The sequence below is a fragment of the Crocodylus siamensis genome, chromosome 11 (genome assembly GCF_052110815.1).
Source record: "Crocodylus siamensis isolate JL-2025a chromosome 11, ASM5211081v1, whole genome shotgun sequence".
NCBI classification, from domain to species: Eukaryota; Metazoa; Chordata; order Crocodylia; family Crocodylidae; genus Crocodylus; species Crocodylus siamensis.
The window spans coordinates 22,192,967-22,218,604 of NC_143405.1; the positions used below are offsets into that span (position 1 = coordinate 22,192,967).

The window sequence follows — 25,638 nt, forward strand, 5'->3', positions numbered from 1 at the left end:
TGACTTCAAGATGAACATGAGCCACCAATGCCAGACCGCAGCCAGCCATACCTTGTCACACATCCAAAGATACATCTCAAGCTGGTCCAGAGAGGTGATACTCCCCCTCTATGCGACTTTGGTCAGGCTGCAGTTGGAGTACTGCATCCAGTACTGGGCGCCGCACTTCAAAAGGGATGTGGCCAGCCTGGAGACGGTTCAGAGGAGGGCTACCTGCTTGGTGAGAGGGCAGCAGGACAGGCCCTACGAGGAGAGACTGAGGGACCTGAACTTATTCAGTCTCAGCAAGAGGAGGCTGAGGGGGACCTGGTGGCTGCCTATAAACTCATCAGGGGAGATCAACAGCGAATAGGTAGAGCCCTTTTCGCGCCAGCACCACCTGGGGTGATGAGGAACAATGGTAATAAGCTGATGGAGAATAGGTTTAGGTTAGAGATCAGAAGGCAATATTTTACAGTTAGGATGGCCAAAATCTGGAACCAACTTCCTAGGGAAGTGGTCCTCGCCCCTACCTTGGGCAAAGTCAAGAGGAGGTTGGATGATCACCTGTCTGGGGTCTTGTGAACCCAGCATTCATTCCTGCCTGTGGCAGGGGGTCAGGCTACATGATCTGTTTGGGTCCCTTCTGACCCTAGCTACTATGAAACTATGAAATTTCATGAGGTTCAACAAAGACAATTGCAAAGTTCTGCAGTTAGGACAGAAGAATTCCGTGCACTGCTACAAGCTCGGGAACAACTGGCTAAGCAGCATCACTGCAGAAAAGGCCCTTGGGGTTACAGTGGACAATAAGCTGGATACAAGTCAACAGTATGCCCTTGTTACCATGAAGACTAACAGCATATTGGGCTACAGTAGTAGGAACATTCCCAGCAGATTGAGGGAAGTAATTATTCTCTTCTATTCTGCATTGGTGAGGCCACACTGGGAGTATTGTGTCCAGTTTTGGTCCCCCCACTACAGAAACAACGTGGACAAACTGAAGACAGTTCAGCAGAAGGCAAAGAAAAAATAGGGGGTTGGGGCACATGACTTCTGAGGAAAGGATGAGGGAACTGGGTTTACTGAGTTTGGAGAAGAGACAACTGAGAGGGGATTTAATTGCAGCCTTCAACTACCTGAAGCGGGGTTCCAAAGAGGATGGAACTAGACTGTTCTTGGCAGATGACAGAACAAGGAACAATGGTATCAAGTTGCAGCAAGGGAGGTTTAGGTTGGATATTAGGAAAAACTCTCTCACACTAGGAGGGTGGTGAAGCACTGGAACAGGTTCCCTAGACAGGTGGTGGTATCTTTATCCTTGGAGGTTTTTAAGGTCCAGCTTGACAAAGCCAAGGCTGGAATGATTTATTTGGGGATAGACTTGCTTTGAGAAGGGGGCTGGACTCAATGACTTCCTGAGGTCCCTTCCAACTCTAATTTTCTTTGATTCTATGATAATGCCACATAGTGCTTTTATAAACCTCCCTGTTTAAAGTCAGGAAGTTACCTCATAGATGCAATTCTAAAATGCAATATATTAGTGAATATTATGATGAAATCCTTGTAAATTCTATTTCTGAATTATTGCTTGGAAATTTAGCCTTTTATTTTTTCAGTAATACCATATTTTTTTAAATAAGCAGATGTCAGAAGTTCAACGTTATTACTGTATTCTCAATACACTGTTACCATAAGTCAGCGTTGTCCAACTGGTAGGTTATAGGTTAGCTTGGGCCCCTGGGTTTCCACCAGGCCACCACTCCCCTATTGTTTCAGGCTCCCCCTCCTTCAGACTTCTGATTCCTGTGTCACCCTGGGTGTGCCGTGGAGCAATGTGGCACAGCCTGCAATGTCAGGGTAGCCCACAACATGGGCCACTGACACAGTGCAGCAAAGGAACCTGCACCCAGGGAGTTGAAGGTGGGGCTTGGGCATGTGTGCTCAGTGCAGTGGTGGAAGAGACATGCCAGCATGCCTGGTGCAGCAAGGGGAAGAGCAGCTGCATACCAGATGCAGTGCACTGTGGGTGTCTGTGGGCCATGCCAGTGCAGGCTGTGGGGTGTGCAGCTTCTGCCCGTTAAGAAGTTGGGCAGTCTTGCCATAAGTCTTCCCATGACATTATTAGTCCAGGTTTTGGGGAACCCATTGAATAGAAATGGAAGATTCTTCCCACCTGATTGTAACTATTTAAAACTATGTCCTTTTTCAAAATTAACTTGCTGTAAATTACCCCTCAGGGAACTAGTATTCAGGCAATGCATATTCTATAATGCTGTTTGAAAGTTTGATGTGATTTAAGTTTATGTACATAATGTCTGGGTAAACACATCTTTATTTCACATTAGCTTGATGGTCCTCGAACTCTCATACCACACTGTTTTGCATAACAGCAAGACAGACAAGTCTGTTTACTCATATGCTCTCTACTGCCCTAAGATCATGTTGATCAAATGTTGCTTCCCCATTTAATCAAACAGGCATCCAGGAGAGGGCCATTATTTGCAGTTGTAAATATTTACCTAGAGTCAGTACCACTGGACTACTGTGAGGGTTCAGGAAGCCATTTCTTCCTTAGGAATAAGGAACCATAGGAATAAGTATGCTTACAAAGCAATTGCTAAAGGAAAGGTGTCACAATTGGTCCACCCAGTAATGCCAGTTCAGCACCCTTCCTCAAAAGCACCCACTTTCTCTTTCCTAGTGTATTTCCCTTTTAGTTGATCAGGACTGCACACTTGCCATCCACCTCATGCTCAAATGGCAACCCTATGCTACCCACCTCCCTTATTTAACATAGCAGATTTAAAAAAAAAACCCATAATGTAAATGACGTTAGTCTGAAGTCAGGCAGAAGGCAGAGCAGGGTGGCACCCTATAGACTAACTCACTCAGAGGTGCATGAGCTGCAGCCTACCTCATGAGATGAGTCTAAATAGTGTGAAAACTAAGAATTATCCAAATTATTTTGCCTTACCCCCTAGCTAGAGGATGCAGTTTTCATAGTATATCAAAAAGCTATGAAAGTATATTAACACTGTACAAGATACATTCCACAACATTGTATTACATATATTTCATAGGAGTGTACTTGGTACAGTGCATAACATTTAAACAATAATCTTTCTGGAGCATATTTCACCCCATAAAACTTGCACATCGTGAAAATGCACAGAGATCAATAAAGTCTCAGGAAAGCAAAATGCAGAGAATACTGTCAGCACCTATTCCAGAAACCAGTGGGCAATTACAAGAAAACTCTATTTTCTGACAGACTTTATAAGAGTCTGAAGCAGATATAAAATAGAATTCAAGGCAGAGGAAGTGTTATATTTCGGCTTCAACACTGCAAGGCAAAGCTGTCTGGCATAAGTAAATCTGCCCTTCCAGACCTGCAGCAACTTAGGGGAATGATTTTGCACATCAGCAGCCTACCTTAAGCCTTCTGCAACAAGCATGTTCTTTGCTTTCTGGTCACATAAATCAGTTAAATATCCTCCAGAATAATGAATACCTCCAACAATACATATTCAAGAACTAACCTGCAACCTGAAAACTTCTTGGAACCCTCAACCTATCCCTAATATCCAACAAACGTTCTGTCCAGTAATGCAGTGCTGTGATCTGCAAAGCAGCCATAAACGATCAGAACCTACAAAACAAAAATCCTTCAACCATTCTACTCATGAACCATTCAAGCAGACTAAGGACCAGGTTCTATTCCATTAATTTGCTGTCTAATTGAACTTAGGTACCTATGTGCAATTTGATTCCATGCTCTTTTAAGTCACTGAAAATCCACTAAAATATCTGCTTAACATCATTTTATCCCCAACAAACTAAGCCACAAAAGGGTAATGCAGAGGAGGACCCACCAACCTTTTTCATTAACTGTTTTTAAGAACTCAGGCAGGGTGGACCTGGATCACATTTAAGCATCTAAGTCCATTTAAGCACCAAAAAGAATCTGACCCATAGTGTAAAAAAAGGGCACACACTGCATCAGGATTTCAAGGCACTGGGAAAGTAGGATAATGACTTATCATCTCCGGTCTTCAGACAACTGGGAAGGAGCTATAAGGATAGCATTTCAAAGTTGAGATAAAATATATATTATTTACTGCCATGGAAACTAAATAAACAACAACAACAGTTTTTGTTAACTTTCTCAGCCGTCATGCCCTTGCACCTGAACCAGTGCAACTGCCAAAGACGGGAGCCTTATCATCTCCCACAAATGTGAATTGGAGAAGAGAGAAAAGAGACTTAAGGAGGAGGAAGACAGGGAGCTAAGCAGACATAGCCTTACCATGACCCATGAGACTATGGAGAAAGCCAGGGACACTCAGAGTCAACTTCAAGAGATCATGCACAAGCTGACCATATTGCTTGAAAATATACTGCATCAAAACCCCTGAGTACAGCTCAACAGCCTTAAGCAATTCCCATATGACTGCCCTGAAGGATTCTGCATCCTGGAAACAGTTCAGAGCATAGCCCCCTGAAGAACTTCTTTCCATGTTCTGGCACTGGATTTATACTCCAGATACCTTCTGCTGATGAGACCTAAACCCTCAGACCAACCATGACCTCTCCATTCAATAACAGGTGAATTTCATTGATACACAGTGATAGCAGATAAGAATACTGCAAACAATTCTATATCAAACAGTACCAGGATTCACAGAGTCAAGCTATGTCTGACCAGTACACAAGCATCACTCTGAGGTTCTCTCTTGAAAGTCAGATGTCAGCAGCCTGGAGGTTGGAGGTTAAAGCCCACCCACATCCGTGGGGTGGATGAGATGGGCTAGTGGTGTGCTCTCTGTCCATGGTGGCCTCAGATTCTTCTCTTGGGGACCCTTTGCTGCTCTGAAATACCTCCTTTTGTATTCTTCCTCTCTTCTGATGACTCTTCTTCTCTGGGCATATTAGATTGGCCTTTCTGTGGTCACCATACTGTCCATGTTCTGTCCTGTCAGCATATTCCCTTGTTTCACAAACCCATCACATGCATACATCCTAATTTGCTTCTTTCCGGTGTCCTCCTAATTTGGTCCCTCTACCAAAACCAGATATCCTAAGGGCTCTACACTTGGACACTGTGACTTGGTGCTAATGCTCCAGGGTCTCTTATCTCTGTTATGGGACAGTGTGGTACATGTCTTCAGTTTCCCAGCCTGTGTGTCTGCTTGCTGTTTGTCGGTGTCAGTCACATTGGGCCTTGAAGGAGACTGTAACAAGCAGGCTTTTAGAAATCACTCCTTGTTGTTGCCCTGGACCATTGCTCTAATGCATATCCAGTTCCTAAAAGCAAACCTCTAAATGACATTTTCTAGTCATCATGTGGACCACTGGCTCAGGGCAGTAAGAAACCCACCTGCAAATCCTCAAACACAAAGAAAGTGCTTTTGGACACAGCAACACAGTCCACAACATACCAGGAGAGTGGGCAGGCAAAAAGCCTACAGTTGTGCCTGGTAGTAAACTGTAGGGTCCTTGTGTTTGTAGTGGCATTTCTAAAAAATACATGCACTTACATTGTATAAGTTTACACTGTTGCATTGCTCATTTCTAAGTTTCTATTTTGAAAGTTACTGCAATTTTTTTCACTTCTAACAGAAGTATATACATCTGCTTTTCATTTGCACTTTTAAAAAAGACTGCTTTTGTTCAAATGTGACTGATAAAAATATTTAAAAATTCATAAAAACATAAAATATCAGAAACATTTGAATAAAATACAAGTAAAATTTGTGCATGGGTACACACACATGTTTCTTCAGAGTAAAAATGTGCTCAGGCAATTGGAAAGGATACCTTGCTGGGTAGTCATAGCATTCTGAAAATCTCAGCACCTCTGTCTGCCAACCATGGATGTGTTCACAGATATACAAAAGAGAGACTGCAATTATAATACTAGCAAGTATTGCTTAGCCTTGTCATTAGACAAACAACATCTTTCCATCAGTCCCCCAAAGGTACAATTCACTGTCATTCTCCAAATGCTTAGGCAGTGTTTAAACAGCGCCTTTCTATGATCCACGTCTCCAGTGAAAAAGGCTTCAGTCACCAGGGAAGTAAAGTATAAGCTAGATCTGCCAGAATGACCAAGGGAATGTCACTATCCTTAATGACAATAATGGTCATATGAGAAAATCTTTTTCATTAATAAAAAATATATATGATTTCCTAAAGGATCCTAGAATCACTATCTATTCCGGATCATCTCGCTTTAATTTGAATGAATCTGCTATAATGGTAATCCAGCCTTAGAGTCAAAGAGAAAAGTATCAAAGCCTTCTAATTTGTAAATGCAGATGCATGGCCTAGTAGGCAAAGAATGAGAATGTGAGTTTCATCAACTGCTCCATTACAGTCTGAGAACTTCATTTTTGCAAAGCCATCAGTAAGCCCCTGAGCCCTGGCAAGCCTTGTAAGCTGTATCAACAATAAATTTTAATACCAGTCCATCACAACAGCCCCAGCAGTCAGCACTGCCAGTTGGTTACCTACTGACCAAAATGTACAAGGAGTGTGAACTTCCAGAAGGAACAGCCTCGTGCTTCTGAACAGTTAGAGGAGCTCTCATATTGGTTAAGCTGCCACTGTAGCTCCAGTGTGCGCTCTGTGAGGATCTCCAGAAGACTGACTTTTGTCATCCTTGAATTCTTCAACCACTTCTGGTCATTCTAGATCTGTAGTTCAATGCTTTCTTCCTGCCATATGGAAGCAATGTTTGGACTGGAATAGCAAGCACTTGGACATATGGCTATGTCTAGCCCAAACAATTTACTCTGCAACAGTTATTGCACAACAGCTCAGTGCAAAATAGCCTCTGTATACAAACAAGCCTTTAGAAAATGTTTGCAACACACTGATGTTGTATCAGTTATTTTATACAGATGATGCTGTATTCAGAGAGCTAAAATTTCCAATGGAATTTAGTTGAATAAGTCTTGGGAAGCAATGTAAGCAACCAGCTTTTTGAGTTATTCAAGCATTTTCTACATAATCAGAAGCCAGATTTCAGCTCCATATAGCTAAATCTACACCCAAATTCAATTTGCAGCTCCCTCTTAAAGATGATAAAGCATCATCTTCAGAAGCTAACAACCTGGTTATTAATTTATCTTCTAAAAACACTGTTATTAATGCCAACAGAATGCCAGAATGATTCATTTAAAGGAGTAAATCTTATCTATTTATATCCCCATGGCTGTAAAAGGCCATAGACCTGGCAAAATGCTTGGAAAGTGAATATTCCTTGCATGGTGAATCCACAGAGGTTGTTGCTGTACTACCTTATGGAGAGAAGTTTTTGTAGTGGTGAGGTTCGGTAAAATCTGCATCTTTTGGACTTCATGGCTTAACTGACCCAACTGAATACAACTGTTCTTTCTGAATGAGTTTCAGTTTTCTTTTACAGCTTGTCTGCATTAAATGGCCCTGTACCCTGATATCTAGGTGGCTTTTTTGTGAATTCCTAGGATTTCAGCCACATTCATTTTGGAAGCTAAATTCTAGATATTGATATTCTTGCTTGAATGGAGGCCCCCTCTACAGGTGCAGGTAAAGGCACAACAGGATCTAATGCATAAGCCACATAATTGTGCCTCCTGCCATGCCACACACACTATCCAGGACCTACAATTAATTCTGGGAACAAAGAAAAGATACAACTGTAAATGAAGGACCAGTAATTAATGAATTAAAGATCTGATTCTGCAGCCTTTACATTAACTAGTAATTCAGCTACTCAACTTCCACAGTGACATACAATCCTCAGGAATTAATACTGAGTTTTGAGACAACTATTTAGCTAACAGCCAAAAGAGGAATAGGTAAATAAAACTTTGGACCAAGTAATGGGCATGTCTACATACCTTAAAGAATTGGCAAGGGTCAGCCAGCTACAGCCCATGGGCCAGATCCAGCCAACAGTACAATTAGTTTTGGCTGCAGGTATTCTCCCCAGGATGCTGCAGAGACAAGAGGTGGCAGCAGCTGGGTCCTAATGCCCACCAACTAGCCTCTGAATGAGGGTAGGTAATTCTGGGCTGCAGCTGGAAAAGGGTGCCTATCTTGGCATAGGGCATCCATAATACTGATCAGTTTAATTCTATTTTTGTTTGTGTGCTTGTCTTCTGTTAGTCCCACAAAAATGTCATCTATCATTTCTGGGGGTGCACTAATACAGATTTTTGGGGCCAATACCAATAGCTGATATTTAAGGAGGCATATCGGCCAATACGATCCAATTTCCAATACAGCTGCCTCTAGCTGGTAAGTCCAGTATGGTGAAGGGGGAGAGAGGGGAGGAAGGGGCAAGGGGGGTGCAGATCAATGCACCCTGCAGTGAGGGAGGGGGCAGAAGCAGGCACTGCCAAGGCAAGAAAGGTAGGGCCGGAGACATGGCTTGGGGGTGGGGAGGGAGGCAGCTCCCTCCGCACCTCACACCCCGGGAGGACTTGGGAGGGGGACGCCCCCTGCATCTGCACAGGGCAGGGCGGCCTGCAGCTGAGGATGTGCAGGGCTCTTCTGGGGGGGTGGGGGGGGCTGGGCTTGGAGCAGGTGCCGGTGGCACTGGAAGGATGCTGCATCCACCTCAAATTTCACTGCAGCTCTGCTCCCAGTGCTGCTGCCTCCAGGCGCAGCCTGGCTCCATGCCCTGCCTCCACCCATGCGCCAGGAAGAGCACAGGCTGTGCTAGATGGCTGGTGGTGGCAGCACTGGGAGCGGAGTGGCGCGGTGCCAAAATTTGGAGAGCATGCAGCATCTTCCCAGTGCCACCAGCACCCGCTCTGAGATCAGCCCCCATCAAAAACAGCCCCACACAGACCCAGCTGCAGCCTGCCCCGCTCCACACAGATCCAGGGACACTGCCCCCCACTCCCCTGTGCCCTCCCAGCATACAAGCAATGGTGGGAGTTGCCCCCCAGGATGAGCGCCCCGCCCCACCCCAGCTGAGCAGCTCCTGCCTCTGCCCCCTCCCTCACTGTGGGAGGGGGGAAGGTGGGGGTTGATCTGCACCCCCCAGCCCCTTCCGTCCCCCTTCCACCATAATGGACTTACCAGCTGGAAGTAGCTCTCCATGCTGCCGGATGTGCTCCTTGCTGCCCAGTGCTGTGCTGCAACTGTGTGCAGCATGGGCATTTCTTGGCCAAATTATCAGCCCTATCAGGCTTATATTCGATACAGCCAGTTTTCTTTATATCGGTCCTGATGCAATATCAGACCAATATATCAGTGCACCTCTAATTATTTCTTAAGGTCAACATTTTTATACAGCTTTTCATAGTGATAATCCTTTAAAAAATGCATGTACTGCTCATTTCATATATAAAACTCAGCAAGGCATGTAGAAGAGAGAAATTGTACAACAGGCTTTAGCTGTCAACAATTTTAAAAATTCACATTAAAAAAATATCAAATTGACTAACCATCTTTGACATTAAAAAAGGAGACTCCAAGCTTATCAAAAGACATCTAAGGACAATTTTATGGAAAGTGGTAGTCTAGATATTTGAAGATGGTAATTTGTGCTCTTTGGAGCAACTGGAATGGTCTAGACAACAATCTGTCACTGCAAAAAATTGAGGTGATAGTGCAAATTAATTATCACATTACAACAATGGCTGCAAACATTGCAAAAAGTTGCAGCAATAGTAGTGAAATATAGAGGTGCACCAATACATTGGTCCAATATCGGCTCAGTACCGATATAAAGAAAACTGACTGCATCAGAAATTGGCCTGATAAGACTGACAATTTGGTAGATAAATGGCCCATGCATGTGTGCAGCCACAACACAGCACATAGGCAGCGAGGAGCACCTCTGGGCAGCTTGCAGAACGGCATGAAGCCATTAAGTCTGGTGTGGTGGAAGGGGAAAGGGGAGGGAAGGCATGGGTGGGCGGACAGATCAAGGGCCCCGTGGTAAAGGAAGAGTAGGGTTGGGTCATGGGCAGAGGCTGGGGCAAGCGCTGCCCAGCCGGGGCAGGGTGGGTGGGAGAGGGACAGAGCCACAGTTCATCCAGGGTGTTTGTCTGGCGACCCATCCAACGCTCACCTGCTCACCTGGCATGGCCTGTTGCTGCTCCCACCGCTCATCTGGGAGGGCGGAGGGGGGGAGGGTGTGCCTCTGGATATGCACAGAGTAGGGCATGGTAGGGAGGGGTGGGCCAGATCAGCCTCTTCCTGGCAGTGCAGGATGAGTGGCGGTGGTACTGGGAGAGGGACTGGAGGAGGGGGGGCTAAGGCAAATTTTAGGGTAGCTGCAGCCCCCCACCCCTGTAGCCCCCTCCCAGCACCACCACGGCCAGTCCTGCATGCAGCCCCATCCTGCTAGGAAGAATCTGCCCCATGCAGATCTGGGGGTACACCCCCCCCATGCCTTCCCGGACGATTGGTGGGAGCAGTGGCAGGAGCCGCCGGGCAAATGCCGAATGAGCTGCCAGACTAGCAGCTCCTAGACAAGTGGCACGCAGCAGCAGGAGCTATCCCCTCCACCCCCTGGACGAGCCATGGCCCCATCTACCACCCACCCCTCCCTGGCTGGCAGCACTTGCCCCAGCCCCAGCCTACTCCTCCCTCAGAGTGGGGGTCTTGATCTGCCCCCCCATGCCCCCACCACACCAGACTTACCAGCTGCACACAGCTCTTCAAGCTGCTGGGATGGTATCAGAAATCAGATTGGTATCAGCTGATATGCCTCCTTAAAAATCAGCCATCCATATCAGCCCCAAAAATCTGTACCAGTACACCCCTAGTGAGATGCATTATACTTTGCTCTAATATTGTTAACAGATTACACTATAAAGTAGTATTGCTTCATGGAATACAGTCATTGTAGAAAACTAACAGAAAGTATGCAGTATTCTTGGCAAGCTGCAAGGCAGAAAACTCTTGTACAAGTGAATACCTCCTCAACCAAGAATTTTCCAAGAAAGGATACTTACAGCATATCCTTTCATAACTGTTTCCGGAAGGCCATGGAACACTGCTACCAGATCCTCTTACAGTGCATAATTATAAAAGGAAAAAAGTGTACCACTTAATACATATAGAAGACAAAATAACCCTGGAATTATCTGGGACTGTGAACTTCAAGCTTCTATTGGCTTGAGATCTGATACAATACAAATACCAAGAAAAGTCAGAAAAACTTTGTTACCATCATACATTATAAACTGATAATCATACATAATATATCTTGAAAACCTTAGTTTCTTGCAAATTATTTGACCATGGAGAGCCTTCCATCAGTCTGAACTGCCTTAGAAAACTAAGGATTTCCTTAAAATGTATGCATTTATGTATGCACTTATATGTTGCCAAGTACAGCACTAATAAACATAGATTTCCCATCCTCAGAAAACTTTTATATGAGCAAAAAAGACATTTCAGAAAAGCACACTGATGCCAAATTGCTTTTGCTAATATTAAAAGCTGATAAGCCGGTCTTGAAAGTATTGTAAGGCTTTATCTATTTCATGGTGATGTGTGAATGTTACTCTTTTAACAAAATAGCACATCAGGGTATAGCCAGACATAAATACAAAACATTTCAAATTTCATCTCTCTCCCCCCTTTTTTTTTTTTTTAAAGTGCTTAGCAGCACTCCGGAGCATCCTAGCCTGCCTGTCCCTGAGAAGCGCTTCTAAGTTGAACCTGTTTCAATCAGGGTCATTTTTTATACATTTATACATTTTGTAACACTAAAACACTGTGAATCATTTATAGGGCTTTAAAGCTGTTTAGCAATAAAAGTCTGTCTATGCCCTCAGCATACAAAAAAGAAAAAATGTTTTTGATTCAAGATAATTAATACAATGATAGTTCTGAGTGTACTCATGCCTCCCATAGTAAAACTTCGGAAGAAAACTTGGTGAAACCATTTCTAAACAGTCTGTTCTAGGGGTTAGCAATCTACAGCCCATAGGCTGGATACAATCCACCAAGTGATTCTATCCATCCTACATACCTGGGACACTGGCAGCAATTTGGTGGCAAGGGGAACCAGTGGCATTTAGCAGTGGGAAAAGTGGTGGCAGACAGGTCACAACTGATGGCCCCTATTCAGAGCAAAATGGGCTAACTTTGCCTGCCATTCCCAAAAGAAAGTAGACCCTGTTCTGTTCCAAGGGCAGACTGAAAGATAAGCTGTTGATGTGGCTCCCAAACCCCCATTATTTAGTAAACAGGAAATCTGGGCTGTCTGCATTGTTTCCTGAGTCCCCGGTAGCACTTGCCTAAGAGACAGTAGTATGCAGAACATAATGACCATTATTATCTCATTATAGTTATTTTAAAATAATTTATCTTTGTTTCTTATGACTAAGTTGAAAATGACTTCTCTTCCTGTGTAACATAAAACTAGCTGTTCTTAGAAGCAAATGTTTAAGGTTAAAAAAAACCTGCTTCTTTAAACTTGAGTCCCAATGTGGGTAATTGAAAAAAATCATTATTACTGTTTTGTTTGATGTGTTTGCCTCTTTGATAGCCCTAAGTATTATGTGATCAGTATCCTTTCCTTTATCCAGAAACTGGTTGCAAAATCCTATTACTGTGTTTGGATTATTGTGACCTGGGATTTAAATTCATATGGATTCTGCTGCATAGTCTGCGCTATTCAGAAACATCCTATCATTTAATTCTACAGAATTTTTTAGATATAGTGCTATTCTCTCCCTTCTGTGAACTGATCTGTCTTTTCTATATGGTCTATGGCCAAGCATTCTAGCAGCCAGCTATTGCAAATGTTGACATTCAGTCACATCGCAGACATGTCCTATCTCAGACATTTTTAGCTCATTTATCTTTGCTCTAAAATGTCTCACATTATTATATAAACTATATATATGCCTACTTTTATTCACTTCTACTACAGATGTTCTTTTCTCTTCTAGAACGTTACCCTCCAATCTCAACTAGTCCGCTTCTCCAGGGCAGCATAATTATTGTTCTTTTCTCTGTATACCATACAGACAATTCTCCATTGTATTACTAATATTCCTAGCAGGTATTTTTCTTATTGTAAGTGCTTCTACTTTCACTAGTGATGCCAGAGTTTCTATACAGTGGTCAGATAGTGGATTTTATCTTTAGTTTTAAGCTTATTTCTTTTTTTCCTATTTAACGGATATTTTTCAGTATGAACTAACAGAGAGGCTGATTCCCTTCAGTGCCAAGCTCCCTTTCAGTCTTAATGGCTTTTTTCTCAGTACTCCTTCTGTCACTTTCCCTTGTTCACTGTCTGCAGCCTTGTTTAGCAAAAATATCCATATATATGAAGTTCCAGCATGGTTTGTTGGGCTCCATTTATATCGGTGGGAGTTTAAATGTGAAATCTCCGTATGCTACATTGCAAAGCAGTCGCTTAATATAATTCCATCAGTCTACGTCCTTTGGAGCTTTTTTCAGCTAAGAAGGGAGTAACTGAATTTAACAGGATGGCCAGCTGAGTTCTCATTAATGCGTTCAAGTTCTTCTCTCAGTGGGCATCCTGACACAGGTGCTCAAGAAATGTGGATGTGACTAGGGTAAGTTACAAAGGATAATTTGACTTTTCTTCTCTTTGGTGACTTGCACAGAATTCTTTTCTGTACTTTAATTATAACTAATCCTTCCTCCTGCTTAAAGAAAAGTTGTAATAGGGTGATATTTCCTTTGAAAAGGTCAGATCCATGCCCTGAATAAATGTCCATTTTGCTTTTTGTAAATCTTAGCAAGTTTGGAATGTCTTGCTTTCTAAGAACTGATTCTGGACCACGGCAAATTTTTGCTTAAGGTGAATGGCTATGATTACAGACACAAATATAAACTACTGTAAACCCTTTTAGCTCCATCAGAAAGAGGACTCATGTCATCCTCTCTTCACAGTGGGAATGAGCATAGAGGTATAAATCTGGGTAAGCATCCACAGAGAATTATATGGATTACCAGACCTAAAACCAAATTAAAGATGACTACTATAGCCCCACAGATCCACGGTGTTAATCACTGGATCAGACAGTGTCATTTCTGATTTTTTGTATGCTGTCACCCCAAAACAAAGATGTACATCTGTTACACTGATTATTAGCAATTTTTGGCAAACTGACGAAGTTTTAATAGTAATGCAGATACACTGCAATGCATAAATTCCCTCAGATTTAATATCCCCTCTGCTGTTACAAATTAAACAAATCTGACCTAGAATGCATTAAAATACATGCTTCTGCAGTAAGTACTGATTAGTAAGCAGATAGCCCGTCTTTTTAACATTTTTAATCATCTCCATTTTATCGCAGAAATGGTACACGCCAAACTCATAAAAAGTGGTATTTGGTATTTCAGTTACCCACAAGCAGATACTTCAACAGTTTGCAAATGCACTGCATTTGAAAGTTTGTCCAAGTCTTGCCTGACCATGCAGTTGGTCCAATCAGCTAGGGACAGAAGTCACACATAAACCAGTTTAAGTGATCAGAAACCAGTTTAAAACTGTAACAGAACAGCAGTTCAGTGCACATAAACTGCTTTCAAAATGGCAGAAACCAGTTTAAAATAAACCTGGATGTAGTATCAGACAACTGGTTTATGTCAAATCAGTTTATGGAACTTGTGTCCCAGATCCCCTTCCGATTCAAGTTAACTCGGAGTCCTCCAGCTTCCCTGTATGCTTTGCAGAACTAGGCTGTGCTGTCTGCTCCAGTGGAGCAGGACTGGCCTTGCACCCCTGCTTTCACATTGCTGAGGCAGTAAAGCTTCTGCTTCCTAGCCTCTGCCTGTGCCTGCCAGCCTGATGGTACAGGGGACAGGGGAACAGACCGCAGGCCCCCCTAGCCCGAGTCTGCACAGCACAAGGAGAGGGAAAGCACCCTCTGTGGGGCTTATCACCTCTTCCCCTCAACTCTACAGACCCTCAGGTTAGGCTGTAATCTTTTTAGACCAGCAATGGGCAAAATGGTGGATCCAGTCAGCAGTGGTTGGGGCCAATTTCCATGGAGACACCAACAACAGCTGTGCTGTGATAGCACGGGGCTGGAGTTTCCATGGAGACCAACTCCAGCAGCGCTGGCAGGGCTTGCAGCATGGTGGGCAGGTACTCTGGGGACAGACAGGGATCTTGTGGCGGTAACAGCATGGGCAGGGGCTGCTGGGAAATGGAGTCTACTGTGGGCTAGATCCAGCCCATGGACTGGACTTTGCCTGCCTCTGCCTTAAATCAACCCTTCAGCTACCTCTGTCTCTGAGTGGCTGGAAAGGGGGGGGGCACTGAACCCCCAGCTGGGGTCTGCAAGGCGAAGGAAGAGGAAAGCCCCTTCTGCCAGACTTTTCACCCTCCACAGCCTAGAGCCCACGAGATTTGCCCTTTTTCAGGTGCTTCAACTGCATGTCTGTTTGCATGAGCGGGATTTCGCACCGTTTTCAAAGTCTTTTCAGCATGTCACAGGAAAACTGCCTGGATGTAGTTTAGTTTAGCTTATCCCAAATTAAAGCACTGCATCCATGGATCTGTTGCGTGCAAACACAAAGGCACTCAAAGACGTGTAATGAGCCTCTTTGTCCACCAGATGGTGGTGTGGCTTTTTTGTAGTTCACCCCTTTGTCCACAAGATGTCACTTTGAACTGGTGTGATGCAGCAGCCCCATCGCATGGTGGGGGGTACCACAAACCTCCCTTCTTCCTCCCTCCAGCTTGCACTGGGGCCAGACATGCCACTGCCTGCATGAGATGGAGCCATCACACTCCAGCCCGGTCAGGACGGGGACAGCTGTGGCCCCTCTGGCAGGGCTGGGGGTGGGACAGGGGGCTGTGGGTCAGGAGTGAGGGAAACCGGAGGGGGTGGGGGGCTGCGGGTTGGGAGTGCAAGGCACTGGCAGCACCATGGGGCTGTGGGTCAGGAGTGAGGGGCACCATCATGGCCCAATGGGCAGGACACTGTAGTTTGGGAGTGAGGGGCACTGGCAGGATTGCCGAGGAGAAGAGGGGGTGAGGGCAGTGGCACCCCTCTGCAAGTCACACAGAGGGTGGGGAGAAGCTCACACATGGCCACTGCCACCACTCACTGCCCCATGCTGCTGCCTCTCTGCTTCTGACCGTGTACCCTCCCGCTCCTTGTGGCTGCCAGAGGTACATTTCTTAAAAAAGGCTGAAAATCCCTGCCTTAGCCCCACCCTCTCACCAGCTGTATTTGCCTCCAAGGGGCTGGGCCATGGGGGGGAAGGAGGAATCCCCCCTCTGGCACCAGGGGCAGGGATTGGGGGACCCTGCCAGGAACAGAGAACCCCCACTGAGTCTCGGGGATCCAGCCAGCCCTGGGATGGAGGGATGGTTCCCCCTCCTGCCTCTGGGGCAGGGCCAAGCCCTGTGGGACCATACTGAGAGGTGAAGGAGGGAATACCTTATCAGCACCAGGGGCAGGGCTCCAGGACCCTGCAGGGTATGGGGAACCTCCACTGAGGCTCAGGATCTAGCCAGGCCAGGGCTGGAGGGACTGCTACCCTATGGTGGGGACAGCAAAGGGTTTTGGGATGTGTGATGGGCAGCCAATCAAGGATGAGCCCTGCTTGGCTGCATTTGGGTGCCTTCGACAGCAGCCAGCAGGCTGGGAGGCATGTGCTAGTGCCCCGTATTACTGGTATTGGCCACTGCAGGGGTCTTGTTCCCTTTCCAGTTTCAAAAGTGAATATCAGTTCATTTTATTATTGGTTCAATCTACGCAGTTTAGAGAAACCTGCAAAGATTGAATTGATTCAGGCTCCGGCTTTTTCACTGTCTTACTTAGCCATAAAAGGTATCACTCACATCTATTACAGACAACTAATTTCAAATGAATTAAACCAGATGGTACCTAAATGGTAGCTGTACTTACTCGTTCCCCCAATCCAGCCGCACTGTGAGATGTCTCTTGACCTCTCGCACCTGATCCTGTGTCAAGTGACCTGACAGTAACTGTCTACGCAGGTCAATAAGCTCATTCATCACATGGCGCAGTTTGTAGAAAAGATCTACTTTATGCTTCTGTAAAGGTACATTTTGGTGGTAAAGGGAGTTGGGAAGGGGAAGATGGGGGGGAGGGGGAGGGAGAGAAAGACAGAGAGAGAGAGAGAGAGAGAGATTAAACAGTTAAATAACAAAATTTTAACAAATTTCCCTAGAAAAAAGGAAACTCAGAAATGAACGTTGCTGCTTTAGCAATATGTATCAATGTCACAGGGCTTCCAGGAAAAATTAAACACAAACTCCAAATTCCCCATTCACTTTTTCACAGTTTTTCTAGTTCCACATTTTTGCAATTTTCTTTATGTCAAAGTGTAATGTATATCTACAATAACTTCTCTTTTAAGTACACATACTTTCCCCCCTTCTGTCCCCCAGAAAAAACTAATACAGGCTCTATTTGTTTTTACTGGAAAGGTAAAACAAGGCTGACTAGCCCAAGCCTGGATCACAACTGGGGACACAGAAACCCAAGACAGGAGGATGGCAGCACCAAATCAAGCCCTAGAAGAGACTCCAAATTTCTAAGGCAGCAGTCAGCAACATTCTCCACTGGCACGCTACAAAAGTCTAACCCAGGTCAAAAGCAAGCTGGTGCTAGGACCTGGTTGTTGCCTTGTTTCCCACTGCCACCTGGCTATGGCACAGCATAGGAAAGATCCCTGCCTGGCTGCAAACACCAATGAAGCCCCAGCTTCATGGGCCATATCTAATGGCTTCTACAGGTTGGATCTAGCCTGCAGGCTATAGGTTGCTAACCCCTGATTTAAGGTGTTAAAGCTCTTAGGAGCTGGGGCACCAAACTGATGGGTGATTATGCATCAGGGAACTGAAACAATGTCACAGCAAGATAACTTTCTAATAACAAGGCCAGATGGGGCTGGAATGCTGCCTACACCAGTTCAGCAGAGTAACTAATGGATGATAGCCCCAGAGTACAGTATACACATGACTGAATTCACACCACATCCATTTGGGTCTTTGTTCTGATGTATGCTTGAGGGTAAAATACATTCAAACCAATTAAAATTGACTTACAGACATTTATGAGATGGCAGGACTCTGGCACTACTCTCACCCTAGTCAAATCCTGTGTGAATATCCATTGCAGGTGCTGGTAAACTAGAAGATGTGGGTCAAGATCCTTGTGAAGAACCAAGCCAAGATGCCTGTGGCCTGATCCAGTATAAACACCAAAAATATGCTGGGATCCTAATACTAGAGATGCCACAGGATACAGGCCACCCCCGCTTAACGCTGTTTCACTCAGTGCTATTTCACTATAGCGCTCATTTTACATTGATACCCAATTCTACTTAGCAAGTGCCCTTATAACACTCACAGGCATCATACAGCTGGCACTTAAACTGACACTAGTCCTGGCAGCCCTGATTTTGGTGGCTTTAGAGAGTGAAAAGTGAAAGTGAAAGTTGGTTTCACTTAACACTCAGTTTTTCAGGAGCCAATTAAAAGCGCTAAGTGGAGGTTGCTGCTTTTGATGTGTAGTCAGAGAATTATAGAAAATTAGGGTTGGAAAGGACCTCAGGAGCTCATCTAGCCCAAACCCCTGTTCAAAGCACAACCATGCTAACTAGATCATTCCAGACCAAGCTTTGTCTAGCTGGGTCTTAAAAACCTCCAAGGATGGAGATTCTACCACCTCGCTGGGTAACCTGTTCCAATGCTTTACTACCTTTCTAGTAAGAATGTTTTTTCCTAATATCCAACCTAAGCTTCCCTTGCTGCAACATGAGACCATTGCTCCTTATACTGTCATCACTGAGAACAGTCTGGCCCAGTGGTGGGCAATTATTTGGGCCCACGGGCCACATAGGCAGTTCTGAGGAACTGCCATGAACTGGTCAGCACCTTCCCTCCCAAGCAACAGACTGAAGCCTGTGTGCTACCATCAATAGTGCACAGCCCTGTGATGCTGGTGGGGACCTGCATGCACAGCCCCAATCCCAGACCAAACTATGCCCACTCTAAACTCTGCCCGGTGGAGCAGAGCAGCTGTGGATTAGCCAGAAGCCGTACACACAGCCCTGACCTGACCTGTGCTGCACCTGCTCCAGACTTCCCAGCCATGCTGAGCAGCGGCAGCAGCAGCTGGGCTCCCCCTGGAGCAGCCCTGTGCAGCTTGGAGCTGGCTGCTTGGGAGACAGGCAGCACCCCTGCTTGATCCCCAGAGGAGCCAGCTCCATGCTGCACAGAGCTGTTCCGGGAGGTGGGCAGGCTGGGAACCCAAGCAAGACAGCTGCTGGCAAGCCCCATGTCCCACTTCTTGGCAGAAGGCTCGCTAGTAGCTGCCCCAGAAGTAGGACAGCACCCAGCAAACCACCCTAGCTAGCAGGGGGCTTCGCTAGCAGCTGTGCATCTTGATGGGCATGGGGCCAGGAGAGCTCTGCCCACTGCAGCTGTCTTCTGGCCTGGGGCACATCAGGTCCCCTCCCAATATGCATGGGGCCAGGAGACAGCTGCCACTGCAATCAGCAGAGCTCCCCTGGCTCTAAGCGCATTGGGACCAGCCCCATACCGCTTGCCAGCCTTGAAGCTAGCACCCAGTGGAGCCTGAGCTACTTCTGGTTTCTGCAGGCAGGCAGAGCAGGGCAGGAGCAGCTCTGTACCAGGCTGCTCCTGTTGGGAGAAAATTTGCTCCCAACAGGGAGCACATGTAGACATGCTTCTGGGGAAGACTTACTACTCAGTAAGCCTAATGCAAATTAATAGCACGTGTAGACATGGCCATTGAGCCATTGATTAGCACTCTCTGAGCCCAAATATCCAGCCAGTTTTCTATCTAGTTTACTGTCCATTCATCCAACCCACACCTCCTTAGCTTGCTTGCAAGAATGTTGTGGGAGACTGTATCAAAAGCCTTGTTAAAGTCAAGGTATATCACATCCATTTTTTCACCATGCATCCACAGAACCCGTCATCTTGTCATAGTGAGAATCAGGTTGGTCAGGCATGACTTGCCCTTGGTGAATCCATGCTGACTGTTCCTAATCACCTCCTATATTCATTTCTGAAGCCTGACCAGGTAAGCCATGGAAGCTGCTCCCTGACCAGCACATTAGAAAAGTGCTCTGAAACCAAACTCCACTGGGAAATGAGACTACGGCTGGTGAAAAATACTGCCAACTTTAGCGATGTCACGGAATGGGAAAAGCCCAAGAAACTTGTAAAGTAGCTTCTTGGAGGAAACAAAAGAAAGATGTAACTAGGAGAGAGTGGGGAATGTATAAGTGCACACTGATCTGTAAAAATGTGGTGAATTTGAGGCAAGTAGGGAAAGAATGCATTACTCACTCTCTTCAAACTGTAGGGAGCAAGGGGGTTCACTGACATCACAAATAGCACAAACTCAATAGGGCAGAGAGTCAGTCAACTGCCTCCCTTTCTCAGATAACAATGGACCTCTTAGGAGACAGAGAGAATGGAACTTGGCTCTAGGGAAGGTTGAATTGTTAAACAGAGTCTGATCATCACTAAGCCCCAATGTAGACAGAATGCCAAGGAAAGGAAAAAGGAAAAGAGAGATGCACTTCAAGCAACATGTACCATCATCATTGCTTCCAGATTTCTAATAATAAATATCATGGGGGGGTATTATACCTTAGTATAAAATGAGGGGCCAGACACTATGCTAGACCTCTGTGTCACATTTTAAAAGGTATTTTCTGAAACTGGTAAAACAGTTGGCCTGACTGCTGGTAATATTTTGTTCCCCTGGAGATATTTATTAGTTTAAAAAATGTATTTTTCCACAGCACTAGTTGTTGTTAAGGTATTTAAAAAAAACCAAAAATTCATATGTATGCAGAAATTTTATTAAACTATATCAAATTATTTTGAAGCCAACAAATACAGATTTTGGCTAACAATATATGAGTCATGCTAATACTGAACAAAAAAAAGTCAAACTATTAATTCTTCCCCCAAAAACTACAGAAGCCTCTTCTTCATAGGTGTACCATTTAATATGAAAATAAACAAGATTTTAAACAAAATACAGCAGGTTCTCTTATCAAATATAATCAAGAAAACAGCCCAAACATTTCCAATCAATTATGGGCCCATATGGCATCATCATTTCTATCACTTCATCATTGTTGCTGGCTGTACTTTCTGGTTGAGTGAACTGGTTCGCAATCATGAGTATTCTAGATCCACTTCACAAAGAACTGGTCCTTAGATTCACAGTGTCAAGGGTCACAATTATCAATATGCCATGGGGTTTGAGGGTACAGCAAAGCAAATTATAGGAATGCTGATGGAAAACTTTTAGGGAGAGGAAAACACAAGTTTCTCAGGGTACGGACACATACACCATATTTAACTGAATTTAAGATCACTTTGAATTTAAGATCACCCCTCCCGTAATTAGATTTTACATATGGAAAATTTTAAAATGTTATAATTTCCCTGGTATAGACTACAATTATTGGAGGGTCATCTTAAATTTGTCTCCCAACTGTTACAGTGGTGATGCAGCAGCAAGGGGGCAGGCAAATCTGGTGGCTCCCACCATGGTGCCTGTACCCCCTGCCACCAACATCCCTGTGCTTGGTCCCCACAGTCTTTGTCTACTTTCTGCCCCAACTCCCCATAGCCTCTGCCCCTCCCTCCCCCCTCACCTTACTGTAATACAGCTCCTGCTCCATTCCTTCCAGGAGCATGGAGCACATGGAAGTGTGGCTCCTGCCTGGCCATGCAGCAGCATGTCAGGGCTAGAGCTGCACCACTACTCACTGGCTGGATAGGAGACATAGTTTCCAAGTGTTCTGGGTCTCTGGAGTGAATGGATCCAGCGCTCGAGCTGCACTGGCCTGACAGTAAGGTGGGGAAGAGGGCAGGCAGACTGGGAGGCAGGCAGCTGCTGCAGCTCTGACTCTGGCCCAACACAGGCTCAGGGCCAGAGTCAGAACCAAAGCAGCTGCCTGCCCACCCCATCTTGTACTCAAACCCCCATGCTGAATGGGGAAAAAATGCTCATCATGGATTCAAGTAAATATGGTATGTTTCAAGCCATTTCAAAAGGTGAATGCTTCAAAAAGGGCAGCAGCTATTGTGTTCTAATTGTTATGCGTGAATGAACTGAGACAATTAAAAATGGCAACATCATTCTTATCATCAAGACTACTTCATCCAGGGTTAACGTTGGAGTGGTTTTGCAGTACATAATCTGAACTGTTCTTGGCTTATTCACACATAGCAATGAGAACATAGCAGCTCCCTTTCTGAAATGTTCCCCCTTCTGTACATGTGCCCACACCTTCAGCTACCACCAGCTAGCATCCAAGCAATATTCCATGTCATCCCTTACCCCCTGGCCTTTCTTGCCTAGTCATAAGAACTTAAGAAGTGCCATGCTGGGTCAGAACCAGACCACAGTGGTAGGAGTGGATGCCACTCTTCACTCCAGACCTAGCTCAGATCTAAGGAACAAGGTAGATCTAGAGCAGGGGTCAGCAGCCTTTTCCAGCATGGGCGCCAGAATGCCCCAGCTCAAGTCTGAAGAAGGTGGGTGCTGGCTATGAATGCTGTGAAAGCTTGGACAGTTTTGTCTCTGCACAAAAATGCAAGACAGTGACTTGGGCAAGACTGGGTTGAGGTAACAAGCCTGCCACAAAGAAAATCAAACTCCACTAACGGCTTGCAATGCATTAGGTGTAAAAGGGACTGGAGCTTGCGGTACTCAATACTATACCCATGCCATAAGCATGATAACGGCCTCAACCCTAAAAAATAAAAGTGACGGTTAAAATTGTTGGCAGAGACCTGACAGTTATCACATGTGTATCTCCAAGCTAAGAAAGCAAGAGAACAGGCTGAGTCAGTATAACTAAAGGTGGCAAGGAAACTACATATACATTTAAATTGAACCAGCAACTAAAGAAGACAAAAGATTAAATATACATTTCAAGCAAAACCTATAAAGATGCATTAAATATAGGAAAAATGTCCTGTACATGGCATCCTCCCATTTCTCAAAACAGGCATCCAATGTCTAAGGTGTTACAAATGTCTCAATTATTCAATATATGCCTGGAGTTTTGTAAATAGACCATCACTGGTACAAGCTACTGCCGTTTTCCCCCACTGATAAACAAATATCCAAAGACAGTTCTGGTAGCCAATGCCTCTAGATATCCTGTTTGACCACTCAAGCCCCAACACATTTAATTGCCAAACTAGTCAAAGGCTACAAGAAATGCAAGTCTTCACGCCTAGACAAATCCAAAAACAGGAGCCAGGTAATTTAACAATTGTAATATGGTGGTCACCCTTTCCTTCCCTGTTTTGATAGGACTTTAATTGGCTAGCCATCAAGGAAACATGCTTTGAAGCTCTACAATTAAACAGTATAAGGCAAAACAGAACTACTAGCGAGGTGTGCAGTCTAGGAAAGATCAAGCAGCCATACTGTACCCAGGCCACGAGTAAAGGATGCAAGACTGAACCAGTTTCCCTGCCTGTATTGGTAAGAAAACACTACTGCAGCTAAATATTAGGGTTGCGTGAGGCTTTGGACAGAGCTTCAGATCCGGAGAAGCTTCGGACGCTTCGGGGTCCAAGCAGAATATCCGGGTCGAAGCGCTGCCTCATTCAGCTTTCCGAAGAGCCACCTTCAAGATCCAGCCATAGGGTATAATGGGGAAACAATAAAATACCTATAACTTTGTTGTTTTTTGTCCAATTTGGATGAAATTTTCAGGGTGGTAGACTCTGCAGAGAGGATGGAACCTGCCAAGTTTCAAGAAGATCAGTACAGGCGTTTGGGGGGAACAACACCCCAAATTATTGAAAGCAAAACTCATGTCACGTCTAGGTGTTACAACATAGTGGGGTGAAAACTACAGGAGTGGTAGCTCTTACTGAGGTCACAAAGCCTGCCAAGTTTCAAGAAGATCGTTCAGGGGTTTGGGGGGAACTGCCCCTCAGGCTGCGGACAAGCAGAACTGGTGCCATGGGTGCTGTGGGACTGACTGTGTCTGTCCTGGGGCGGGGAGGGGAGAAACTGCTGCAGGCCTGGCTGCTAAGCTGCTGTGTTCCCAGTTACAAACCAATCAATTATGATTCACTCAGAGACCAGCTCAATACACTGGACCTAGCTACTCCATAACGACTTAACGAGCATCAGTTAGCACCTACAAAACCAGGCTAAGGAGAGGAAAGAATCAGTACAGACAATCAACTGTCCCAAGACAGGCACGTCTTGGCAACCCCAGGACCCCCCTGCACCGATCTCCTCCACAGCTGGCAGGCATCACAACAGGGGCCACCATCCCTGCAGCTGTCACTCCGCTGCACCTGAACACACATAGAGTCACCCATGGCACAAGTTTTGCTTGTCCGCAGCTTGAGATGCACTTCCCCCAAATCCCTGCACCTATCTCCTTGAAACTTGGCAGGCTTTGTGGCCTCAGTAAGAGCTACCACTCCTGTGGTTTTGCCCCTTCGTGTGGTGTAACACAGCTGTGATACGAGTTTGGCTTTCAAGAATTTGGGGTACAGTTCCCCCCAAACCCCTGCACCAATCTTATTGAAGCATGGCAGGTTTCATGCTCTCAGCAGAGGCTACCATCCCTGCAAGTTTCATCCAAATTGGACAAAAAACAACAAAGTTATAAATATTCCACTGATTCCCTCATTATACCCTATGGCCAGATCTCCGAGGTGGCTCCAAAGCTTCAGCCGGATTGAGGCGGAAACCTGGTCCAGAGCTCCAGATCGGATCATGGCTATCTGAAGCAGCCAGATCCGAAGCCGGATTGGATCACTGCCAACTCGCACAGGCCTACTAAATATGTACTAGGACTTTCTGTAACCGCTCATTTTATATTGGGAAAGAGTCTTTTTCGGTCATTTAGTTTTGTAGCTTGTTGGTAGTTATTAAAGCAAGCCTTTGTGCCATTAATCAACTGAGTCTTGTGTCAATTCCTCAACCTGTTTTTAAGTGCAACAGTGGGCACTAGGACCTGACTACTTCAGCTACTCTCTCTGTCCCCCAGCTGTAGTGCAGCTCAGAGAGAGTTCCCTTTCCACCAGAACTGCAGGCATCAGACTGCAGCATTCCCATAATCTGCCTTGATGTGTCCACAGACTCCACAATGGCTTAAACATTTCTGGAAAATTGCTCACGCCTGGCCAGTGATATCTCACACTTGACTATGCAGCAGTCCTGATGGTACTCTGTATATGTATGTCAGTTCTCTGCAGCCACCATTCTCCTCCCCAGCAATGCAGTCACATCTACAAGCATCTTTTCCTTGTTCTTCTTTTTCCTAGTCCTCAGCCTGGGACCTGGCTGAGCTTCAGTCTTAGGCTGTGACCCTGGGACCTCACAAATAGTAGCTGCAGTGGGAGCAGCAGTAACTGCAGGTGTTGATCCTGTAAAGAGATACAAAAGAAATCCTCGTTCAACTTGTGTGACTTAAATTATGCACTCCCAAATAAGTTTTTGCTATCCATTTTGGGAGCCTTTTTATATTTGTTCTAGACTCCCAAGATGGTAGGTACACATTCTTTGAAGATCAAGAATAGGGAACTGCGTCCCTCTGTCACACCCAGACATTCAGGGTGTCCCTTGGTGACCCCAAGGTAACAGGTTAACCTTTAGAGGCTGTCCCTGCTTTGGGATGCCATAAGACTTGTTCCAAATA

At 45.3% G+C, this 25,638-nt stretch overlaps 1 protein-coding gene across 10 annotated transcripts in view; it reads right to left on the reverse strand.

Annotated features, from left to right (window-relative positions):
* Window positions 1–25,638, reverse strand: part of DOCK3 (dedicator of cytokinesis 3) — a 632,225-nt gene that overhangs the window by 328,091 nt on the left and 278,496 nt on the right. For all 10 annotated transcript variants that reach the window (XM_090021446.1, XM_090021452.1, XM_090021451.1 and 7 more), the window contains exon 6: window positions 16,842–16,990. In XM_090021446.1, coding sequence (XP_089877572.1) covers window positions 16,842–16,990 — 149 coding nt within the window. The remainder of the gene's footprint in view (window positions 1–16,841; window positions 16,991–25,638) is intronic.